This window comes from Eucyclogobius newberryi, unplaced genomic scaffold (assembly GCF_026437365.1).
Source record: "Eucyclogobius newberryi isolate DKJ021-1_F unplaced genomic scaffold, fEucNew1.0.hap1 SCAF_11, whole genome shotgun sequence".
NCBI classification, from domain to species: domain Eukaryota; kingdom Metazoa; phylum Chordata; class Actinopteri; order Gobiiformes; family Gobiidae; genus Eucyclogobius; species Eucyclogobius newberryi.
In genome coordinates this window covers 15,960,423-15,980,203 of record NW_027315735.1, presented here as the reverse complement: position 1 = coordinate 15,980,203, position 19,781 = coordinate 15,960,423, and the positions used below count along the sequence as shown (strand labels likewise).

At 39.2% G+C, this 19,781-nt stretch overlaps 1 protein-coding gene and 1 long non-coding RNA gene across 3 annotated transcripts in view; one reads left to right on the top strand and one right to left on the bottom strand.

Annotated features, from left to right (window-relative positions):
• Positions 1–19,781, bottom strand: part of LOC140349976 (ecto-NOX disulfide-thiol exchanger 2-like) — a 51,083-nt gene that overhangs the window by 10,336 nt on the left and 20,966 nt on the right. For both annotated transcript variants that reach the window (XM_072436074.1, XM_072436075.1), the window contains 6 exons: positions 15,155–15,298; positions 9,067–9,180; positions 6,571–6,699; positions 2,881–3,087; positions 887–1,120; positions 54–266 (listed from right to left, as the gene is read on the bottom strand). In XM_072436074.1, coding sequence (XP_072292175.1) covers positions 54–266; positions 887–1,120; positions 2,881–3,087; positions 6,571–6,699; positions 9,067–9,180; positions 15,155–15,298 — 1,041 coding nt within the window. The remainder of the gene's footprint in view (positions 1–53; positions 267–886; positions 1,121–2,880; positions 3,088–6,570; positions 6,700–9,066; positions 9,181–15,154; positions 15,299–19,781) is intronic.
• The window catches only part of LOC140350002 (uncharacterized), a 301,602-nt gene continuing 287,587 nt past the window's right edge, over positions 5,767–19,781 (top strand). The window contains exon 1 of the long non-coding RNA XR_011924911.1: positions 5,767–5,967. This is a non-coding gene — a long non-coding RNA (uncharacterized lncRNA). The remainder of the gene's footprint in view (positions 5,968–19,781) is intronic.

Genomic DNA, 19,781 nt, shown 5'->3' with positions numbered 1-19,781 from the left:
TTCTAAAAATGAGAACAGTATATCAAATTATAAGATCACACATAATCACTCACATTGTCCCAGTATCCCAGCCAGTGCGCTCTTGAACTTTTCTTTGGCCTCCTCCATCTCCATCTCGTGCTGGGCTTTCTCTGTCATCAGTCTGCGGATGTGGCTGTTGGACGACTGGATCATGGAGTAGAAGTTGTTGGCGTTTCTGCGATTGACTTCACCTCGTTCCAGCCAGGTCAGGAGCACCCGCACCGCCTCCGCACAATTGCCATCATCTAGAACACAGGGTCAGGAGAGGATACAACAGTAAGATCCAGCAATGTTTGTTCCAATATTATTGCTCAAAAATCACTCAAACTCTAAGATAAAGTGGAGGCCTTTCTAAAGGATCCTTCACTGTAAATAAAAAAAATTTGCAGGCTTTGTAGTGTTGTGAATGTACTCAGAGCACTTTTTATAAATTAGCCTCACAAATGTAATCCCCTGTGGGACCCTGCGATGTATACGGTATGTTGGTTGGTCAGTACCCGGTAGTCACATTTCATTTTACATTTTTTTTAACCTAAATAAAACTTCTAAGTACACTGTACTGTAACCCGTTTTGTTACAACTCTATGTACTAGCCTTGTCAATTGTTCAGAGTCACTAATTTGCAAATTTATTCTAACCAGGCTATTTCTTGCTTTGTGGTCTAAAACAGTCTATACCTGGGTGTGTGCTGCAGCAAATGGCCAACTCATTTCCAGAAGTCTGTGACATCACGCGCTTCTGTTGTGGTTAGTCTTTCGATCTGACACCTGCCTTCAAGTGTTTATGCCGGTCAGACCATTCACAGTGTTTCTCATACGTCCAGAAGGTTGGAACTAAACATTATGCTCCATCTCTGTGCACACACCTCTGATCTTGTCCCCCAGCAGGCTGCACTCGTGGTCCGAGTAGTGGACGATGGGAGGAGGGGAGGGCGGTCTCATTCGATCCTCTTCCACCTTGCGCCGGTGTCGCTCTTCTCTGGCTAACATGCGCTGGTAACACTCCCACTCGTACAAGTCATCTCTGGCCTGGGCGAAGTCCACATGGAGACGTCCGCTGTCCTTCTTGTCCGTGCTGGAGCCCATGCGGACACGGTAACCTGTGGACATGGAGAATTGTATATGTATATATTCAAGCTTTATGCTGCAGATGTAATACATATTTCTGCTTTATTTTACAGTATATTTCTAAAGGAAGCAATTGGAAGTAGACGTGATGATGACAAATGTCCACAATGTAATCTTTAGACTGGTTTCATGGTTTGTATGACAGGTATGTGCACAGCTCCACGCTTCAGTGCTTCCAATTTCAACTGTCAACAACAACCGTCAAATTTACTTCTGGCCATCAGCTCAGACCTGACAGCTACAGATAAATATACTACTTTTAAGAAGATTCTATAAACTTAAAAAAAAACTTTTTATTGAAGCTTTCTTTAACCAGGAGAGTTCCACTGATATTAAAAACCTATTTTCCAAAAGAGTCCTGGCCAAGAGGCAGCAAAGGTTACACAGTTACAACATGCAAACAAACTAAATTTAAATAGCACACATTAAAAAAACAAAAACAGTTGCACATTATTGATGCCTTGAATGTTTTCAACCTAGTTCTAAAGGCATTTAAAGACATGAACTCAGTCAATTTCCAGTTTTTCTGCAACGTATTCAAAGCAAAAGGAGTGTACAAAGTCTTTCTTCCCCAGTTCTGAGCGGGTGAAAGGAACAGAGAGCAACAACTGATCCTTTGATCACAAGGAATATGAGTCCATACTTCTCTGTGTGATCAAAGCACAAATGTACGGTAGCAGTAATCCCAGCATTGCTTTGTAAATAAACGTCCTTGCCTCCTATTGCCCAGAGAAGGCCATCCCACTTCTGAGTACAAGTCAGAGTGATGTGTCATGGCTCTACAGTTAGTAATGAACCTGAGAAGCATGATAAACTGTGTTCAACCATTCATATACAAAATTTGAAACGGAGGCAACATAGAGAGTGAAACCAAAGTAAATTTGCCTAGAGGCTTACCGTGGCTTTGTTTTATCTAGGACAATACAACCCACAAATAATCACACTGGAGCAGTAGGCAAAGGACAAGACACACTCTTTTCATACTCTTGTTACGTCCTCAGCAGCTGCGGTCTTTACAGAATGGTTTTAAAACACCATGTACTATAGTCCCACCTGCAGAGTAGTGTTGTCAAAAGAAATGCACACCAAGAGAGAAATTAATCGATTTGAAAAGATTGACTGGAAATATCAATCACATAAAAAGGTCAGAATTTTTATTTGACTGAATAATTTTAGACTGGTCCATTTCTATATTAGAATACATATGGCATTTGCCAATTTAATAATAAAATAAACATAATATAAACAATAAAATAGCAATATAAAACTATTTTTTGAGTTGAAATATACTTTTCCTTAGTACTGAAACAGATACATGCTTATACTGTGACACTTCTGTAGAGAGCGCATTAAGCCCATATCCAACTTCCTCTTCTCCCTCTGTAATCTAATGTTCTGGTTTTACAAGGAAATGATGCCCATTTTAAAATGTGCTACACATATTGTGGACATTAGTATAGTGCTCAATGTTATTCTCCTTGTCCAGTAACAACTAGCTGCAGTGCCAACAGCCAAAGCTTCCACTGAAAGATATGTCAAGGTTTCAAAGGAAGAGCTGCTTCCAGTTTCTGAAGGGTAAAATTGCAATGTTGAGACTAGACGCTGGCAAGACCAGACACTAAACGAGAGTTTATAAACACTTTACACAGTTGACATTCCAGTAATAATTTTTTTCTTTTGACAATATTTTTTAATGGCACCGAGGATGTGACAAGGGTGTGAGGTAGCTTACCTGACAAGTACATTGCTTTGTCCACCGTGAACTCCTCAGCAAAGCGAATGTGGCAGAAGTTTTTCTTGCTTTTGCGGATGGCAATGATCGGTCCACATGGACCAAAAATCTCATCAATGGTCTCCTCAGTGGAATTCTCCGGCAAACCGCCCACAAACACCGTCCTACACCCGGGAGGGCGATCCCTTGTGGCTGGAGGGGCGAGATCTGCAAAATAAATAAATATGTGTTGTTGTTGATGTTCTAATGCAAATGCATATTGAGTTCAGTTACTGTCGAAAAACAAATCCTGAACAATAATTACACATTATGCCAGTAGGTCTTTTTGTAAAAGATTGTTTTGTAGTCCTGTTCTTCATGCAAGGCTAAAAAGGTAATGAAGAAGTATGAAATGACAATAAACACACAAATAATATACCATTTTAAAAAAGAAAATACTGTACATAATACTTAAAAACTTGAGGATTTAATGAAAAGATTTGAGCCAAATTAAATCTGATACAAATTACTAACAATTAATATATTTTAGTGTTGTATCAAATCCTCTCTGGACAGTCCCATGCAAACTTCCCCTTCTCTGCACACCTTTGACTGCTTTAATTGGAGTCCATTTGACTCGTGAAGCCTGAGGCCTTAGTGTTTATTGTAGTCTTCTGCTCCAGCCTGCCGTTTATATTTCTGTACAAATTAGTATAATTACAGACTGGTCATCAGGGATCTATGACTAACTACTCGGCAGGCCCATAGTTCACAATTCAAAGCAAAGTCATGAGGAAGTAAAAGTACTCTTTAAAATATCATTACAAAAATAGGCCGCGTCTGCATGTAACACAAATGAAATGACCTTGAATGACAGTTAAATGCAGACCTTGTTCTGAGTGCATATGTCCTGAAGAAACCTGATCTGTGTTTCTTTTTTTGTTAGATTTTGGATGACACACTACAGCATTAAAAGGGCCCATTGCTCTTAAGAAATTGTTTACTGCACTTCTACTTTGGTATGAGTAAATATTCATGATGCAGTTGAAGGCATAAGCACGGTGGGGCTCAATGTGGCCTCTTTGGATCTCTCTGACCTGTGTGTGACCACCAACTGGTCTGCTGCTCTGACACTAATCATCACTATCCATCACCTCCACAGCATGAACACGTATGTTAGTTTGAGGTCTGTTACAGGATGGCTGCCATTCCACTGGGAACTTGCGACTCTGACAAAGGAATCTGTCATTACAGCCACAACTTAGCCACCATTTTGTTTGCTTCAATTTATTCCCTAAATATGTTGATATCACTTTCTATCACTTTCCCCAATAAACATTTCAGCACCTGGAACTTATCTTTTTTGTTACCCTTACAGCCCTGTAATGTGCCATAGAAATCCTATTGTCTGCTGGCTGCTGCTCCATCATCACTGATGAGTACCCAATTAGCGTCAGAATTGCCTGAGCTGATCCCACCCCATGGCTTCAAAATGCAGTTATATTACATTATATTGTTTTTATTATTATATTTATTATATTACTGGTAAACTGAACCTTAAACCATCTTAACTCCTCTTTCAAACCATCTCTTCTCCTGCTTAGAATCTTCACTTCTCTGTCTTCAAAGGAGTTGTTTGTGGCTTTAAGATGAAGATGCATGACTCTCTGTAATCCTGAATGTCTTCTGTGTTAACACAGCCTTTTGTGTAAAGGCCGTTTAGTCTCATCTGTACAGCTCTTTACAACTTTCTTCACTGCAAAGGATTGAATACACATACTACATTGCTCCGTTTTTGTGTGGACACCTTGTCCTTAGGATAAACCAGTTTTTGTCTTAAAGTGTTGCCCGGTTTGAACAGGAAAGTTTTAACAGGAAAGCTGTGCTGTCTAAAACTCCATTGTAGTTTTTCAGTGAGTCCTGTTTATTTCTGTGTATATATATTATTTGTGCGCAAATTGCCAAGTAGCTTTGTTTGGCGCCTTCTCAGGATGCACCTGGTACAAAACATGATATCTAGTTACCCACTCAGAATCCCCTCACCACTTCAGTAGTGACACCAGCATCCCCTTCTCAGCTCCTCCAAACACAAATGTAAATTTGATTTAGTGAGATCTGACAGAGTTCAAAGTCGAGAGGGAAATTAATCCCATTACAGCCAAGAGTCTGTCCTGGAGTCTGCTGCTGATACAAACCAGAGTATCTCTACAAGAGAAAACTAGGTTCCTCGGCTTAGTGAAACCGAATGTACAAAAAGTCCATAACAACTATGAATGCAGAATGAAATCAGATTTCAGTCAAATTAAGTAAACTAGTGTGATCCTATGGTGAAAACATAGATCACATCTATTCCAGACTCACAATTTCCATTCCCAACCGGCAATGTGGGAAATGGGAGAAAACAATCTCAAGATTTGTATGGCAAGGCAAACAACCTTGTATCCAATTCAAAAATGCACAACTATAAAAGAAAAAAGGAGGCTGGGATTGACTTTGTCTGAAAAATAACTTTATTCCAGCTCAAATCAGAGAGTTGCTGTACTGGTGTGACCCTGAGTATGAAGCTCAATGGAAAAATATTTAGTGAAATGTGAGACCAGTGGTTCCTGTACAGGCCTTACAGGCAGATGACAAATGGCTGAGTCATTGGGAGGAAATTGAGAATCCCCGAGCCTTATCTATACTTAATACAGGAACTCTTGGGACAACGAATGGAAATTAGCCTTCGGCTACAATCCGGTGTGTTTACATTCATGTTGCATCATGTCTGCTCATTAACAACTGTCTCAATCAAATACATTTAAAAACTACCTGGAAAGAGCTCACAAAAACATACAAACTAAATAGAGATGTTAAAATCTCAAGATGGTTGGTTTATGCTCTGTTCCAGGACAAGTACTGTACCTGTACACAAACTGCTGCACCTCCAGCCACAACTCTGTAAAACTGATCAAGTTTGCGGACGACACCACCCTCATCAGGCTCATCTCGGACGGGGATGAGTCTGTCTACAGGAGGGAGGTGGAGCGGCTGGTGTCCTGGTGCAGCGCTAACAACCTGGAGTTCAACGCCCAGAAGACAGTGGAGATGATCGTGGACTTCAGGAAAGTCACATCTTAAAGTAAATTGAAATAGTTTTTCTTTAATGCATGGCCTATTTAATTTCATATATCTTGTTTTTATTATTGTTCATTGTTTTGTTCATTGACAATAGTAATAAACCTTTTCTGATTCTGAAAGCATTGACATGAGATTTAAGGTCTGAGTAACAGAAAGTTTTTTAGATCGTAAAATAAATTAAAAAAACTTTGATATTTTTGAAGGAATCCTTTGGCTTAGAGAAACAAATATGGAGTTAATATAACCAAGAAACTAAACAAAACAATGCTGCCCACTACAATCTGCCTTTGGCGCATACTTCTGGCTGCAGGGAAAAAGACCATCAAAAAGAAATAGATGGCACAAACTCAAACAACAATCAAGGACCAGACCGACATTATGATTGAGATTGGCATCGACTGCTTAACTTTAGGACCAAATGGAGAATTGAGGTATTAAATCATAGGGTGGTGCTGGAGAATTGCACCACAGATGTTTGTTAACTCCCAAAATAAACAATGACAAGGAGCTTATGTTTTTCATGTCTTTTCATTCACATCTGCCATAAACTGACACACTTTTCAACAGCAGGTTCATATTGACACGACTTACTGGGGTTGGGAGGGAACAGAGTGCAGCTCTTGCAGTGGATGATCTCCTTGACGACATCTGGCATCATACCCAAGCCAGGCATCAGTGGATTCATAGACGTGTAGTCACTCATCATGCCCACATCATAATCTAGAAAAAAATAAAGACTAGTTAGAAAATATAAAAATGCATCAATATTAAACTAGTAAGTTATTTGCTACATTCCCTGTCGACATTTACTTGAAATGATATGTTGCACTCTGACTTTCTGGGGAACACGAAGCTTATGAGTACAAATGCAAATCTTTCTCTGACACAAATGCATCTGTCTTCATAACTAATCATGACTTTGAAAGGAACCGCACAATTTCTTAATAGTACAGACAGCGAATATTTGAGCGAGTGACTCTTTAATCTACAGCTAAAAAGCACAGCACCTCAAACCCAGGTGTTCCTTTTTTACCAGGAGGCAAGACTTTCATTACAAAATAAACTGAGGGCCACTCACCCATTAAATGTATTATATTTTACTGATTGTGTGTCCTTCAAGGAGGTGCCCTATGGTTAAGAATCACTGCTCTAGACCGTCAGTAACAAGGTACAAGGATTTATGCCAAAATGTGGGGAAACTATCAGCCTACAAACTTGTCCTGAAAGAAAACTGACCACAAGTAAAACTATTATGATTATTATTATTATTATGTAAATTTTCTGTGGATCGCACCCATGCAAACTGATATTTGGTTTATCTTCCATTTAAAATGAGCTTGGCTGCTGGACTCAGCATAATAATGTGAGTGAGGATGAAACAGTGTTGAAATAATTCTAGTCTGGAAAAAATGTTAATAATTGACTCCACAGCTGCCCAGTGGTAAGTGGTGAAAGCGGCAGGGAATATGCCAGGCACTGTGCGGTCGGCCTTGTCGTCATGGGTTTGGTTACTGCCTCCAGTTTCCTGAATGTCCTCCCTGCTTTCACCCGCATTCAACTCTGTGCTGTCCTGTCTACTATGGCCTACAACAAACAAAGACTCCAGCGTGATAACAAATACAATGGTAACTGGAGCATCCATGTGATTCAAATAATTTGGTATGATACAGACCGTTTGGGAGGTCTGAATGTGGAAATGTTGCTCTAAAAGCTCTAAAAGCCTTCCATCTGGTTCAGGTTATGGTCTGGGAGAATCCTGATGAAGGGAGAACACATCTGAGCTGCTGAACCCAGATGCAGAGCAGTCCAAAAGTTCAAACATTTACACTGTGTCACGTCTTGGTAATGACCATTTTACGGTACCCCATTTGTGGTTTGCCTTCACAGAGCAAATTTACTTAAAACACAAGTAATGGGCCAATCTATCATAATTGAAAAGAAAATGCATGTTTTTTGATTATGAATGTGGGAGCTCAACAGAAACTCAGTGTGTTATAAATATGTGTTTAACCTTGCTGCTGGTTTGGCTGTTTTTGGTTTTGATGTGAAAAAAAAAAAAAAAAAAAAGGAAAACTAAATTGCAAACGGAGACTAACTTCATCACCCTGCAACAAATCAAGTGATTCAGAATGAGTCTATTGTTCTTACACAATACAATTTAAAGAACATTGTAAAAGCAGCATATGACCTTTACTACAGATAAAGGTCAGTATTATGTTTCTCCTCTCTTTATACCAAAAGGGTTCACAGCGGCCCATTACCCCGGGTCACTTTATACTTAACACATTGATCAAAGTCTTTTCTCCAGCAGAACATGTTTTGTGTGGCCTGAGGCGAACTTGTAAATGTAGCAGGTCTCAGGATAGTCCAGCACACACACGCACATAAACCATTACGGTCGTAACCTATTGATGTGCAGTTTTAAGGCCGTGTTGTGAGCTGTACCACATGACTGGAAAAAGATGTTTAAAAATATTTAGCCCTGTGCTGTTCCTGATGAGTAATAAACAAGAACATCAATGTGAGAAAATGGTTGTTTTATAACATATTTTCTTCCTCAGCGACAAAAGAAATAATTCAAGTTAATAGTCCTCTACACACATTAATGTTCACTTAAGATAAAAGTCAAAATGTTTTACAAGACTTGAAGTGTTGCTCTTCTAAGTTTTCGGAGTGCAATATCTATTTCACAGCGCAGCTGGTGATGAGAGTGTGGTACTAGACAGACTGTTTGAAGTGTAGAGACATTTGTTCATTATGTCTGACATAAAGCAGATTATTCCATGAATGCATGTTTCCCGTAAGTATGCCTCTATAGTTTCTGTAGGTGGAAAACGGTTTCATTGCACAAAGCCTGGCAAACTTCAAAAATGAAAGAACATTTAGATATGGGAGGAAATGGCTTACTTCATCTGAGTAGGATGAAGTACAGGGCAGTTTAAGTGTACATCATATAATTGTGTATATAGCAAAGACTTTCTAAAGATGGCAGGCAATGCAGTGCAATTCCAACTATTGGAAGTCTAAACATACTCTAAAATAACTACATTATTCATACATTACTTTGCCATGTGTACAGCACAGTACCTGGCACTAGACTTATTGGAGACATCCCCAGGTTGTTCATGGCTGTGGCCCAGGCGTTGGGGTCCGACATGGGCATCGAGCTGGAGTCCATGGGGATGTTGTGGATCACTTCAGCTGAAACACAAAAAGTTGAAAGGCATAAAGTACCGGTAATAGGACCAAAATAGAACTTGTGAAAGATTTCTTGCAGTGTTTCCTTAAATGTCTAAATTACTATTTTGAGTCAAGAACCTTGGGCACAACTGTCCCTGCTCTACATGAGAATTGTTCTGTCGTCAACTTCATTGAATGTACCATACTGAATGTGAAGGAAAACCAAGCAAATAAAAACTTGTATGTTTCCCACCAATTTGGGTGCATTCACACTTGTACTTGTTTGGTTTGAGTTTCAGCTCAATTTAATTTGGTCCTGTGCTAGTCCTGGTTTAGACCTGACTTTGTCCATATTTACGTAGTTCCGGGTTTGGACCCAATATTATGTGATGTTACGCACCCAGTCTCAAAATACTAAACACTACACGTTGTCCCATCGTAACCACTTTACACACTGAACTGCACATATTTCAAGGCTTTAGTAAAGCAATAGTTGTACTGTACATTCAATAGCATGTAGTCAATATACTATATTACATGCACTGACTCATTCTCTCTGACTTCAATGGCAACCTCACAAGTGCAAAAGTTAATTCATTCTCCTCTCCTCAGAGTTGCTAGGGCTGCTGCCCTTTTCTCTTCCTGATGCCAAACACAACATCACAGCTAATAATAAAAAGGCTCAGCTTCATTCACTCAGCTCACAGTCTGAAGCTGAAAAAGCACTTTCCTTCTGCAAAAAAAAAATAGAGAGCCAAATATCTGTTGGTCCACAAACAGGTGGTGACGTGCGATAATGCCACTGCCTCTTACTGCGGCTGGTTTGTGCTGCTGTTGTGGACAGTGATGATAAAACAGCCATTGTCCGGACGTAGTATACTGTACACATTTTAACCACAGCTGCAGGATTCACCCACGCACAAGAGGAATACTGGATAATTTGCACTACATTCACTATTGTGGGTGAAGTGAATGGATGTCTTCAAGTGGACTTTATTGAATGGCTTATTCAATATTGCGTGAGTAAATCTTGCCACCAAGATCACGGTAAGATGTGTAATGCCTTATAAGCAGTGGTGAAAAGAGTACTCCAGAATATTTGTACTCAAGTAAAAGAACAGTTTCATAGCTAAAAATGTACTCAATTGCATGCACTGCTGTCAATGCTGTACTTAAGTGAAAGTAAAAAGACTGAAAGAGAAATATAACTCAAACTGTCTACAGCTGAATTAATTTGTTTTAACGTACAATCTGCATATTCTGAGCTTTGGCCAATCAGAGCAGGCGATGCAGTGATGTTCGCTGTGTTTGTGCGAGATGAGACAACGGCGCCTCAGTGATTTTAAATTCAACTATCTGTAATTAGAATGCTAAAATGATGCTCAATTATTGTACAAGTACACGTTTAAAAAGTACAATCTCCGAAAAAATAGTTACTTTGCACTTCTGCTTATAAGACAAGGACCCCAAACGCAATGTTTTTACACTGGAAAACAGTCTAAACTTATAAGGACATTTTGTGTTCTTCTGCTTAAGAGTCCAGACAGTTCAATATTTCTCAGGGACCGGCACTAAAAATGTGTATGGAAAGAAATCGTTTTCTGGGTTTGAAAAGAAAAATGCCTCTTTTTTTTTTTTTTTTTTTCCCCCCAACAATTACTATTGAAAAATACAAATAGAAAAATAAAGTAATAATCATAAAGTTATACGGCCTTCACAGAGGTTTGAGAGTTATTGCAGTTTTAATGATGTTTGCTGCTCTTCTTCTGTGCTGCCGAAATGTTTATTTGTGTGGAACATTACAGAAAAATATCTTGTGCACTGGGTAAATGTGGTATAAAGACAAACAAAACTAAGCAAACTGCTGCTTCATCATCCAGTAGATTATGGATAAATCATTCCTTCAACTTCAACTATAATAATGTTTAAAGATATCGCACTAAATAAGTACATTATGCACAGCAAGAGCACAACTGTGGCCAAATATGAATAATAATTGCATTGTTAAAAATAACGTGGTGACAGATTTGGCCCATTTCCACAGTCAATGGACCAATCAGACAAAAGAAGCAAACATGAAAACAGATGCAGATACAGAGTTGTCAAAAAGAATCCATTGCATTATACGGAGAATATCTCTTCTATTTGAGGCACAACTGACATATTCAATAAAATTGTGCGTGACTGACAGACCATCTGCAGCTAATCTCGGAGAATAATGAGGCAGCAAGCTATTTTAATGATGAACATGTGTAGAGAAAGGACTGGTGACATCTCTTTGTCTACATCTGTCCAATTAGACAACTCTTCACTGTACCGCGTTTGGTGTGACTCCAGAGGAAATGCAAAACAGTTGAGAAATCTGTACCAGCCACCAGGAGCGAGGGAAAGCCTCCTTGTTAGCAGCACCCACAATTAGCTAGTCAAGTTGAATTTTGGTCAGAAACTGTTTTGATAAAAGGCGTTTCATGTTAACAATCATGGGAGAGCTTACAACCCGGTATATTGCAGACGTCCAATTAATTCTTAGTGAGATTACTTGATCTGGCGCCTCGGTACAAAGATTTTGGTAGAACATTATTAGGAGACCAGGCTCTAATGCTCATACTGTGTTAGGGCTGCAATGATTTATCAACTAATCGTGACAATTTGACTATAAAATAATGATAGTTGTATTTTGATAATCGTAATCGTTATATTGACTGTACGAACTCTAAAACAGACACGAAAAGACCGTTTTATAACAGGGACAGTGGCGTTAATAGATAAAAATGTCAAAAAAAAGAACAAACAATGTCAGATTTTCTTCAATAATACACTTTATATGTAAATATTGTCCATCTAGAAGTCTGCAATGACCATATTGCTTTATTTTGAATGAATTTGCACCCAAATTCAACAGCTCACCAAGAAACATTTCAACATGTGTGATACCAGTGTGGAGTTATGTTAACATTGTTATTCATTTCCTACAACCACAGAACAATCACGGATGTCAGTGGTAGAGGGGGGATAAGACCTATTTTTGCTGTCATTGTAGCATTGCTTTTTGGAACTGCAATTTTTCCAGTCACCAGCATAAACCCTTTTTTGCCCGATCTAAAAGTAAACCCATGAAAATGATTTTCCCTCATGTCTGAACAATCTTTTGTCAATTTTATCCCACAAGATCTAGCAGGCGACGTCTAGTCTCACATCCAGTCAGTGAGACAGACTTTATTTACAGAGGAAATGGACAAATGCAGTGGCGAGTGAAAAAGGCGAGTTTGAGTCTAAACTGTTTGGTTCAGACCGTGACAGGGATCAAGACGACACCAGCGCCACAGTCTCACACGTCACGCACGGCTGACCGGGTTCACCGCCGCCTCCAGCTCCAGCTCATCACTTAGTTTTAAACCCTGACATTTGGAAAAGTGCACGATGTACGTTTTCTGGTGGAGGGTCTGAAACCTTCCCGTCTCCATGAAGAGGTTTAATGCTTTGCCTGGAATGTTCCTCAGCGTGGCATTAAAGTTATTTTACTTCATGGAAACGCCACCAGAGTCCCGTTTCATAAAACTCATTCACCATTTAAGCTAGACTCAAATGTCCAAGTGTGACTTACTTTGTTGTCATTTGGGTTTCATAAAAGCATTCACTCAGTCGCTATGGCAACTGCCTGAACCAGTCTTTAAAGCAGGTCGAGTCTGAGTAACATTACACTTCTAATACATTTACATTATGACATGTGCACAAGAGTTATCAACATCCCAAAACATGTTTTATTTTTAGATTATTATTAGATACATTTTGCTTAATTTGATGTTAATTTGATACTACTTTAAAAAAGTGAAGTTTTGATTTTTAAATAGACTAACAGCTTACCACTTTATATGTTGTTTACAATATCAACAATGTGCACACGCCTGTTTTTTTTTCAATATTGGCATCGTTCCTTAGTCATTACAAGACATCATTTGATCATTTGAACGTTGATAAATTATAAATGACCAAACATGAACAGCCCATAAGTGAGTTTTATCCTTGAGCTTGTTTAATTCTTTTAATTCCTTTAATTCCTTCCCTCTCTTTTCCCCGCATCTCACCAAACACAGGCATATGATTTAAAGGGGTTTTGGCGGAGGTGGGCGTGTCCTCTCCATAGTCTTGTATTGAGTGGATTAGGAGGTGGGCTGTCAAAGCTCTTATTGAGTGAGACTGGTCTGAGTGCTGCTGGGAAAGTCCTGAGTGACACTGGTGAAGCAGACGAGGCCTGAACTGAACTGTCGATGCTCAGTCAAGAGAGAAGTCAGGCAGAAAGTCCAGCTTTATTGAACAAGTTTTATGAAACAGTCTTCTGGCCAAGTTTTTGTAATTGAATATACAAGACAGAGGCTTTAAACCATACAGTGGAAGCGAACTGTGGCTTTCTGTTTTTGAAGATAAAATGACACATGATAGTCCAGGAAAAGTCTAGTTAAATGAGGAATGCTGCAGAAATGATTGCGCTGACTAGTTAATGTAGTGACCTCTTTGATTACTTTGTTTATCTTGATATTGCTTTCACTTTGACATCTTTGCAAACAAATAGATTCAGCCCTTTCTTCTAAAAATGGTCCAGCTCAATCATAAACTAATCCAAAATAACACACACGGATGAGGGGCTTTGAGGAAGGACAACACATGGAGCGAGTATAGATTTAGATGAAAAATAGTTCTGTAATCTGAAATAAGAACCACTTAAATTAGAAGAGAGCAGCTGTGGAAAAGTAGCAAAGTAAAAACTTAATGAGCAGGTTTAAACAAGAACATACCTGAGATTACATGATTCAGAAACAGATGTGAGTCCTCAAGGCGTGATAGGGAAAACATTAAAGCTCATCATAAGATTCTTGGCACAACAGAGTAAGCTGCACTTCCTATTCATCCAGAATCATTTAAAAAGAAAAGGATCCAAAAAGCCTCAACACAGCTTCAGGTAAAATAAAGCCTTCTGTCGTAAAAAAGGATGTTTCTTAACAATGCAGCCGTTTGAAACATGAAGCTAGAAACAAACACCGGCAATGGTTTAAGCTTTGAAAATGATCTTACATGAAAGCTATATTGTTACTTCAGTTGTAAATTCTGTGCTCTTCTGTGTTATCTTGTAAAACGCTGCTGTTTAACAAAGACCAAACACAAACAGCAGGTGTTTTGATGCCTTAAGGACAACTGGAGACCGTCAAAAATAAACAAGGAGGTAAATCGGGCTGAGAGCTTTTGTACCTCTCTCTTTTGAAGTGTGCATTGAAGCAGAAAAGGTGTTTCCAAAGTCTTGTCGCTCGGGTCGCAGAGGTTGCACATCAATGGAATTAAGTGACTTCGGATGTGTTTGAGCCAAGAATGCAGTGTTTTGAAGAATGTTTCGAGTTACTTATGTGTGAAATAACTCATTAAAGTGCATCACAATAACATAACATAAGCACAAGAGGAAGTGTTTGAATAATTAAAATGCTTTCTGTTAGGTTGGGATTTTAGGCAATAGATTGATATTTACAACACAAAATACTTGTACATTCTTCATTAAACATTGTGGCTTTATTAGTAAAATCATTTAAAAGTATAATTTAATATATTTAGGATCAATACTTGCACAACTGGGTATCTAGTTTCAAGTATAGGTTAGAATCCAATTTTCTCGTAGTCTGATAAGCCTACGTAAGATAATGTTACGGGATAAGATTGGGATAAGGCAACGGCTGTACTGTTGGTACTTTGTTTCACCATCTGAAAAAGATGTTCTGCCCAAATCTGCTGACAAATTCATGCACACAAATATTAAATGCCAACGGGTTTGTTAGAGAAAAGAACAAGTTAGAGTTGCGGGTAACAGCTTAAACTGCTTACTTTGCAATTTGAAAATCAGGTACACCGTTGCTTAAGGACTGTATTCATGTTTTCTTTAAGGTAATAGACGGTCAATTCCTGATGCACTCATAGTATAAAAGCCAATAGAAGGACAGTAAAGTTAAGCTACCTGTGGGCAGAGAGGACCTCTTCCTCTTCTTGCCGTTCTCAGCTTCGTTCTCTAAAGGAGGACACTCGCTCATCATTGGTCCACCAGCGCCGAAGTACAGAGGCTCATTGTTAGCTGCTGGGTCAAAGGACAGCGCATTGAGTCCTGCAACAGAAAACAAACAAAGAAAGATTCAGATTAGCCATGATTAAAACTTATTTTTTGAATGAATATGTAACAGTGTATTAGTGTGTCCCTATTGGGGTTTCTATAGTGTCTTTGTTAGGTCATGGCCTCTCCTTGCATCAGTATGTTCACATTGATGGATGAAGTGTTTAGGTCTCACATCTGGATAGAGAAGGGAGTGAATTCGGGAGGGTTGCCAACTGGGGAGGAAGGGAAGCGTAAACACCAGGAGACTGGGTGGAGGCCGGGTGGAGACGGTAAAGCCTCGAGAACACAGAGGAAATTAAAAGACTGAACCTCCAAGACAACTTTTAGTCTGCCTTTGGATGAGATAGTGGAGGCACACCAAATAAGAGGCATGGCACATAAAACCCAACCATTTAAATACAGAGAGAGTGGGTCATTAAAAACATTTCATCTAAAACCAAAACGGTGCTTCTGCTCTTCAAGTCTCCATGACGTCTTCAGCTAACTTGAGTACAATATTGTAATTTGCAGATTTAACTAAAGTAGACGCCAGAAGCAGATGGATTTATCTTTCCCTTAGAAGGCTAAATTTAACCATCAAAGCATCATTAAGAGCTTAATCTGTAAATCCAAAAAAACAAAGCATAACCTTTAGAAAATGTCATGATTTAGTTTTTTCACTCATGAAACATTAAAGAGCATTTTCACTTTGAACAAATTATGAACATTTTTGAGTAAATATGTACCCCAGGTGATCGCAAAAGTTAAAGAACATACATGTGTGTAACAGTGGGTGAGACTCCACTCCACTGAAGGAGTTCAAACGCGACTAGTCTGAAAATAAAGGTAATAGTGCTGATGAATAATGCAGAGCGTCATAATGCAAAGTGATTTAGACATGCCTCAGAGTGGGCTGTAAAGGAGTGGAGCAGGAGTGAAGACAGGTCAGGGGATCACAGTGTTCATTTGTCTGAGCGAGGGGCAGGGTAAAGGGGCACATTAACATTTTCCACACGTTAAGAGACTGCAGCTTTTTCCACACAACACTCAAATAAAGTTACTTCTCTGGTATTGTTGTGTGTTTTATGGAAAGGAGAAACATTATCATTATTGAACTAAATATTTAGGAGACATTTTCATTTCACGGGACTATAAGTCGCACCTTTTTTCATAGTTTTGGCCGGGGCAGGACTTATATTTATACTTATATACTTATACTCCGGAGAGACTTATTGTCCGGAAAATACAGCATTTGTTTTAAATACACAATAGGACTGCAAAAACTACTTAAAATAGTTGACGATTATTTCAGTAATCGATCAGGTATTAATCGAATAAGTGTTAACTGGTCTATACACAGACTCTGAAACATGCCATGAGCTGAGAGAAGAGGTTTTGTGAAAATGCAGTAATTACATGAAAAGAACACAGGAAATGTGTTCCTTTTGTCTTTTTAATTAAAACTCTCATTCAACTGTAAATATACTCCATACACCAGAATGCCCTCATGCGGCTTCATCTTGATCTAATTTAGTCAAATCTCATATTCACGGGTCTTTTGTGTTCTAATCTAGAATAATTGCTGGATTAAACTATCATCAAAATAATCGTTAGTTGCAGCACTAAAACACACAGTACTTTATGACATAGAATATATGAGGTTTTTGGGCCAATTCTCAATGAGATTTTGTCCGTTTGACTCTCATTCAAAACTGCCCAAATGCCAAGTGTCCTGATGAGTCTCATAAAGCGGGGATCTGTATGGGTCAGTGGACTTCTCTGCAATCAAGATCCCAAATTACCCACGAGTCGCATACAGTTACTGATAAAACAGTCACAAGACCTCTGGGACTAAAGGCTTTGACACAGTCTGCCACCAACACTAAATGAGATATTGTACTGTTCAGAGAAGGTCCAGGCACAATGCCAAATCATGAGGTGAAAGAGATCTAAAAAAGGCACTGACGGCCCATAGCACACTGATAAACAAGGTGTTTGACTGATGGGGCTTAGCAAGGGACAGTGAAGCATGAGCACCAGCTATGAGGCCATTAGCCAAACTATTCACTTCCTGACTATTTATAGTGACAAAAGCACTGCAGTTCATGTAAGTACACACTACTACCAACAGGGCAGCACATATATATTCCACAGGCTACATTCTAAGAAAAAAAAAGAAAAAAAGAATGGATACGAGGGACTGAATTTGAACCATGCATAAATGTGAGACAGAGCCAAGACGTGGTCAGCAGGCTCCCTTAAGGACTGCAGAATGTGTGGCTAATGCATTCAACTTTATTCCACAATATATTATTTAATTCATTACATTTTACAGCTGTGCGTCAATCAAAATGCAGATGGGCTCATAATGAATGTAGGACCGTTACAGCATTAGCGAAGTGAGACGATTCCTCCTCAGATCTCTGTCGTTTGCCCACGGCTGCGGGAATTCACTCAAGGTTAATTTATTTAAATCTCCATAAACTCATTTCCGTGGATCGCATTCTAATCCTCACTCCACGGTCAAAGGCCTGTGCCCTTTCAGACACACACAATGACTGCGTGTGCGTGATAATGAGACAACAGCTGATAAGGTCACGTCTGCTAACACATGCGCGCTAAATGACCTCTGATAGCATTTGCACAACGCTAAAGTTTTAAGATGACACGACACACACGTTTGAACGCATGCTGTTTCCTTGCGGACTCAAAATAGTTTCAAACATTTTCAGACGACCTTTAATTTCTAAATATGATACCGTCTGTTGAAGCCACATTCAAAATCGGATTAAAATTTATGCTCACACTTAATATTTTACACTAATTACACAATACTGTTCTGTTTTCTGTGGTGGTGACAAATATCAAGCGCTAAACCACAAGCACTTTAGGATGAGCGATCAACTGATAATGATAAGGAACTTAAACCCTGGTTTGTTCCATTATTCTGCACATGTTTGTCAAGCAGTCCAGAAAGTTTCCCTTTCTTTTCCACCATCACCGTCAAGATTTGTGAAAAGTCACACCCCGCTTTGTCAGGACTTAACAACGTCCCAGCAGTCATCATTTGTTGCAAGCAGTAGAAAATATGTACAATTCCTTCGTGTGCCAATTAATACTTGAGAAAAAGTAATTGCTCCACTGTTTATCGTGTTCTGTCCTCCTCCTGCTTGGAAACATCTGAATGCCAGTGAGTTCCTAACGTATCAGCCTCTTGAGTTTCAGTGCTGTCCTCCTGCTCTTTGTGAGCCTGACGCAGACTCCTCGCCTCATCAGACCTCCATTTTTGCCATTTATCTGTTTATCAGCAGGGGGGGACACACACACACACACACACAATACGTATTTGCTTTATTTTGCTTTTGTGTCCATCAAGGCAAATAAACATCATATAAGAACAACAACACTTCAGCTCAGTTTCTTACTGCAGCTTGTAACAAGTATTCTACCCGCTATGTTCTTTCATGAATGAAATGTTGCCCCTATGGAAAAAATAAAGCTCCGTTTGGAATTTGCTAAGTACGTTATATTTGGAGCTGCCAAATAAATAATATTTAGTCACACTAGAGAGCACTAATGGAGCCGGTGGCAGAAAATGTCAGCATTGATGCCTTTTGTTTTGTCAGCAGGGCATGAGCTTAAGGTGTGTCGTGCACAGGAAAAATGTTCCTAGAGACACTGCCTGAAGGAATTTAACTAAATGGAAAAATGTGCCCCGATTTATGCCAAAACATGAAGAGAAAAAAGACAGCTGCAACGACTAAGTGTGCGAATCAGCTTTTAATTAAGACTCAAGTGATAACAAGCTTTCCCAAACCCGAGAATGTTCCATCATGGATGATTTCTCTTGTGCAAGTTGATTCATTTTACATGACTATTCAACTGTAAAAAGCCTTTCAGCAGATTTAGAAAAATAGCTCATGCATCAACAGTTTACCAAAAACCTCTCACAGAATAAGCTCTTATTTTTAATATCCAAGTAAACAAATAAATGAAATCAAAAGAAAACAAGTACCGATAGTTGTCAACTAAAAATGATCATTTAGCTGCACGCTCAAATTCAAGCTTTCAGATTGGTTCATTTAGGGGCTAATTCAACTGATGCGGCCTATTTGGCAATTCCAATAAAAAGCACATGGCCCGAAGTCCAGAGATAACCAACTGTCATCTTTAAAACCACTTTAACATTCCCAGCTGTATCCACTATTTCCAACACCTCTCAGGGGGCGAGCAACAGTAACTTGGCATATGATCCCAATGATTACATTACAGCAGTGTTAGTGGAGACACAACTTTACTGATTCTGATTCACATTAGCAGGAAATGGCTTTTGTAGATAGAAAGAGCCTGTTACGGACATGACCAGGCTAAAGGCTGGATGACTAAAAGATCCATATGAGCCCAAGCTTAAAGTTATGGTACATTTTATTTGCCCCCGTGGAAATTGTCCTCTGCATTTGACACATCCTTCAGCGCTACTGCAACCACCTGTCAG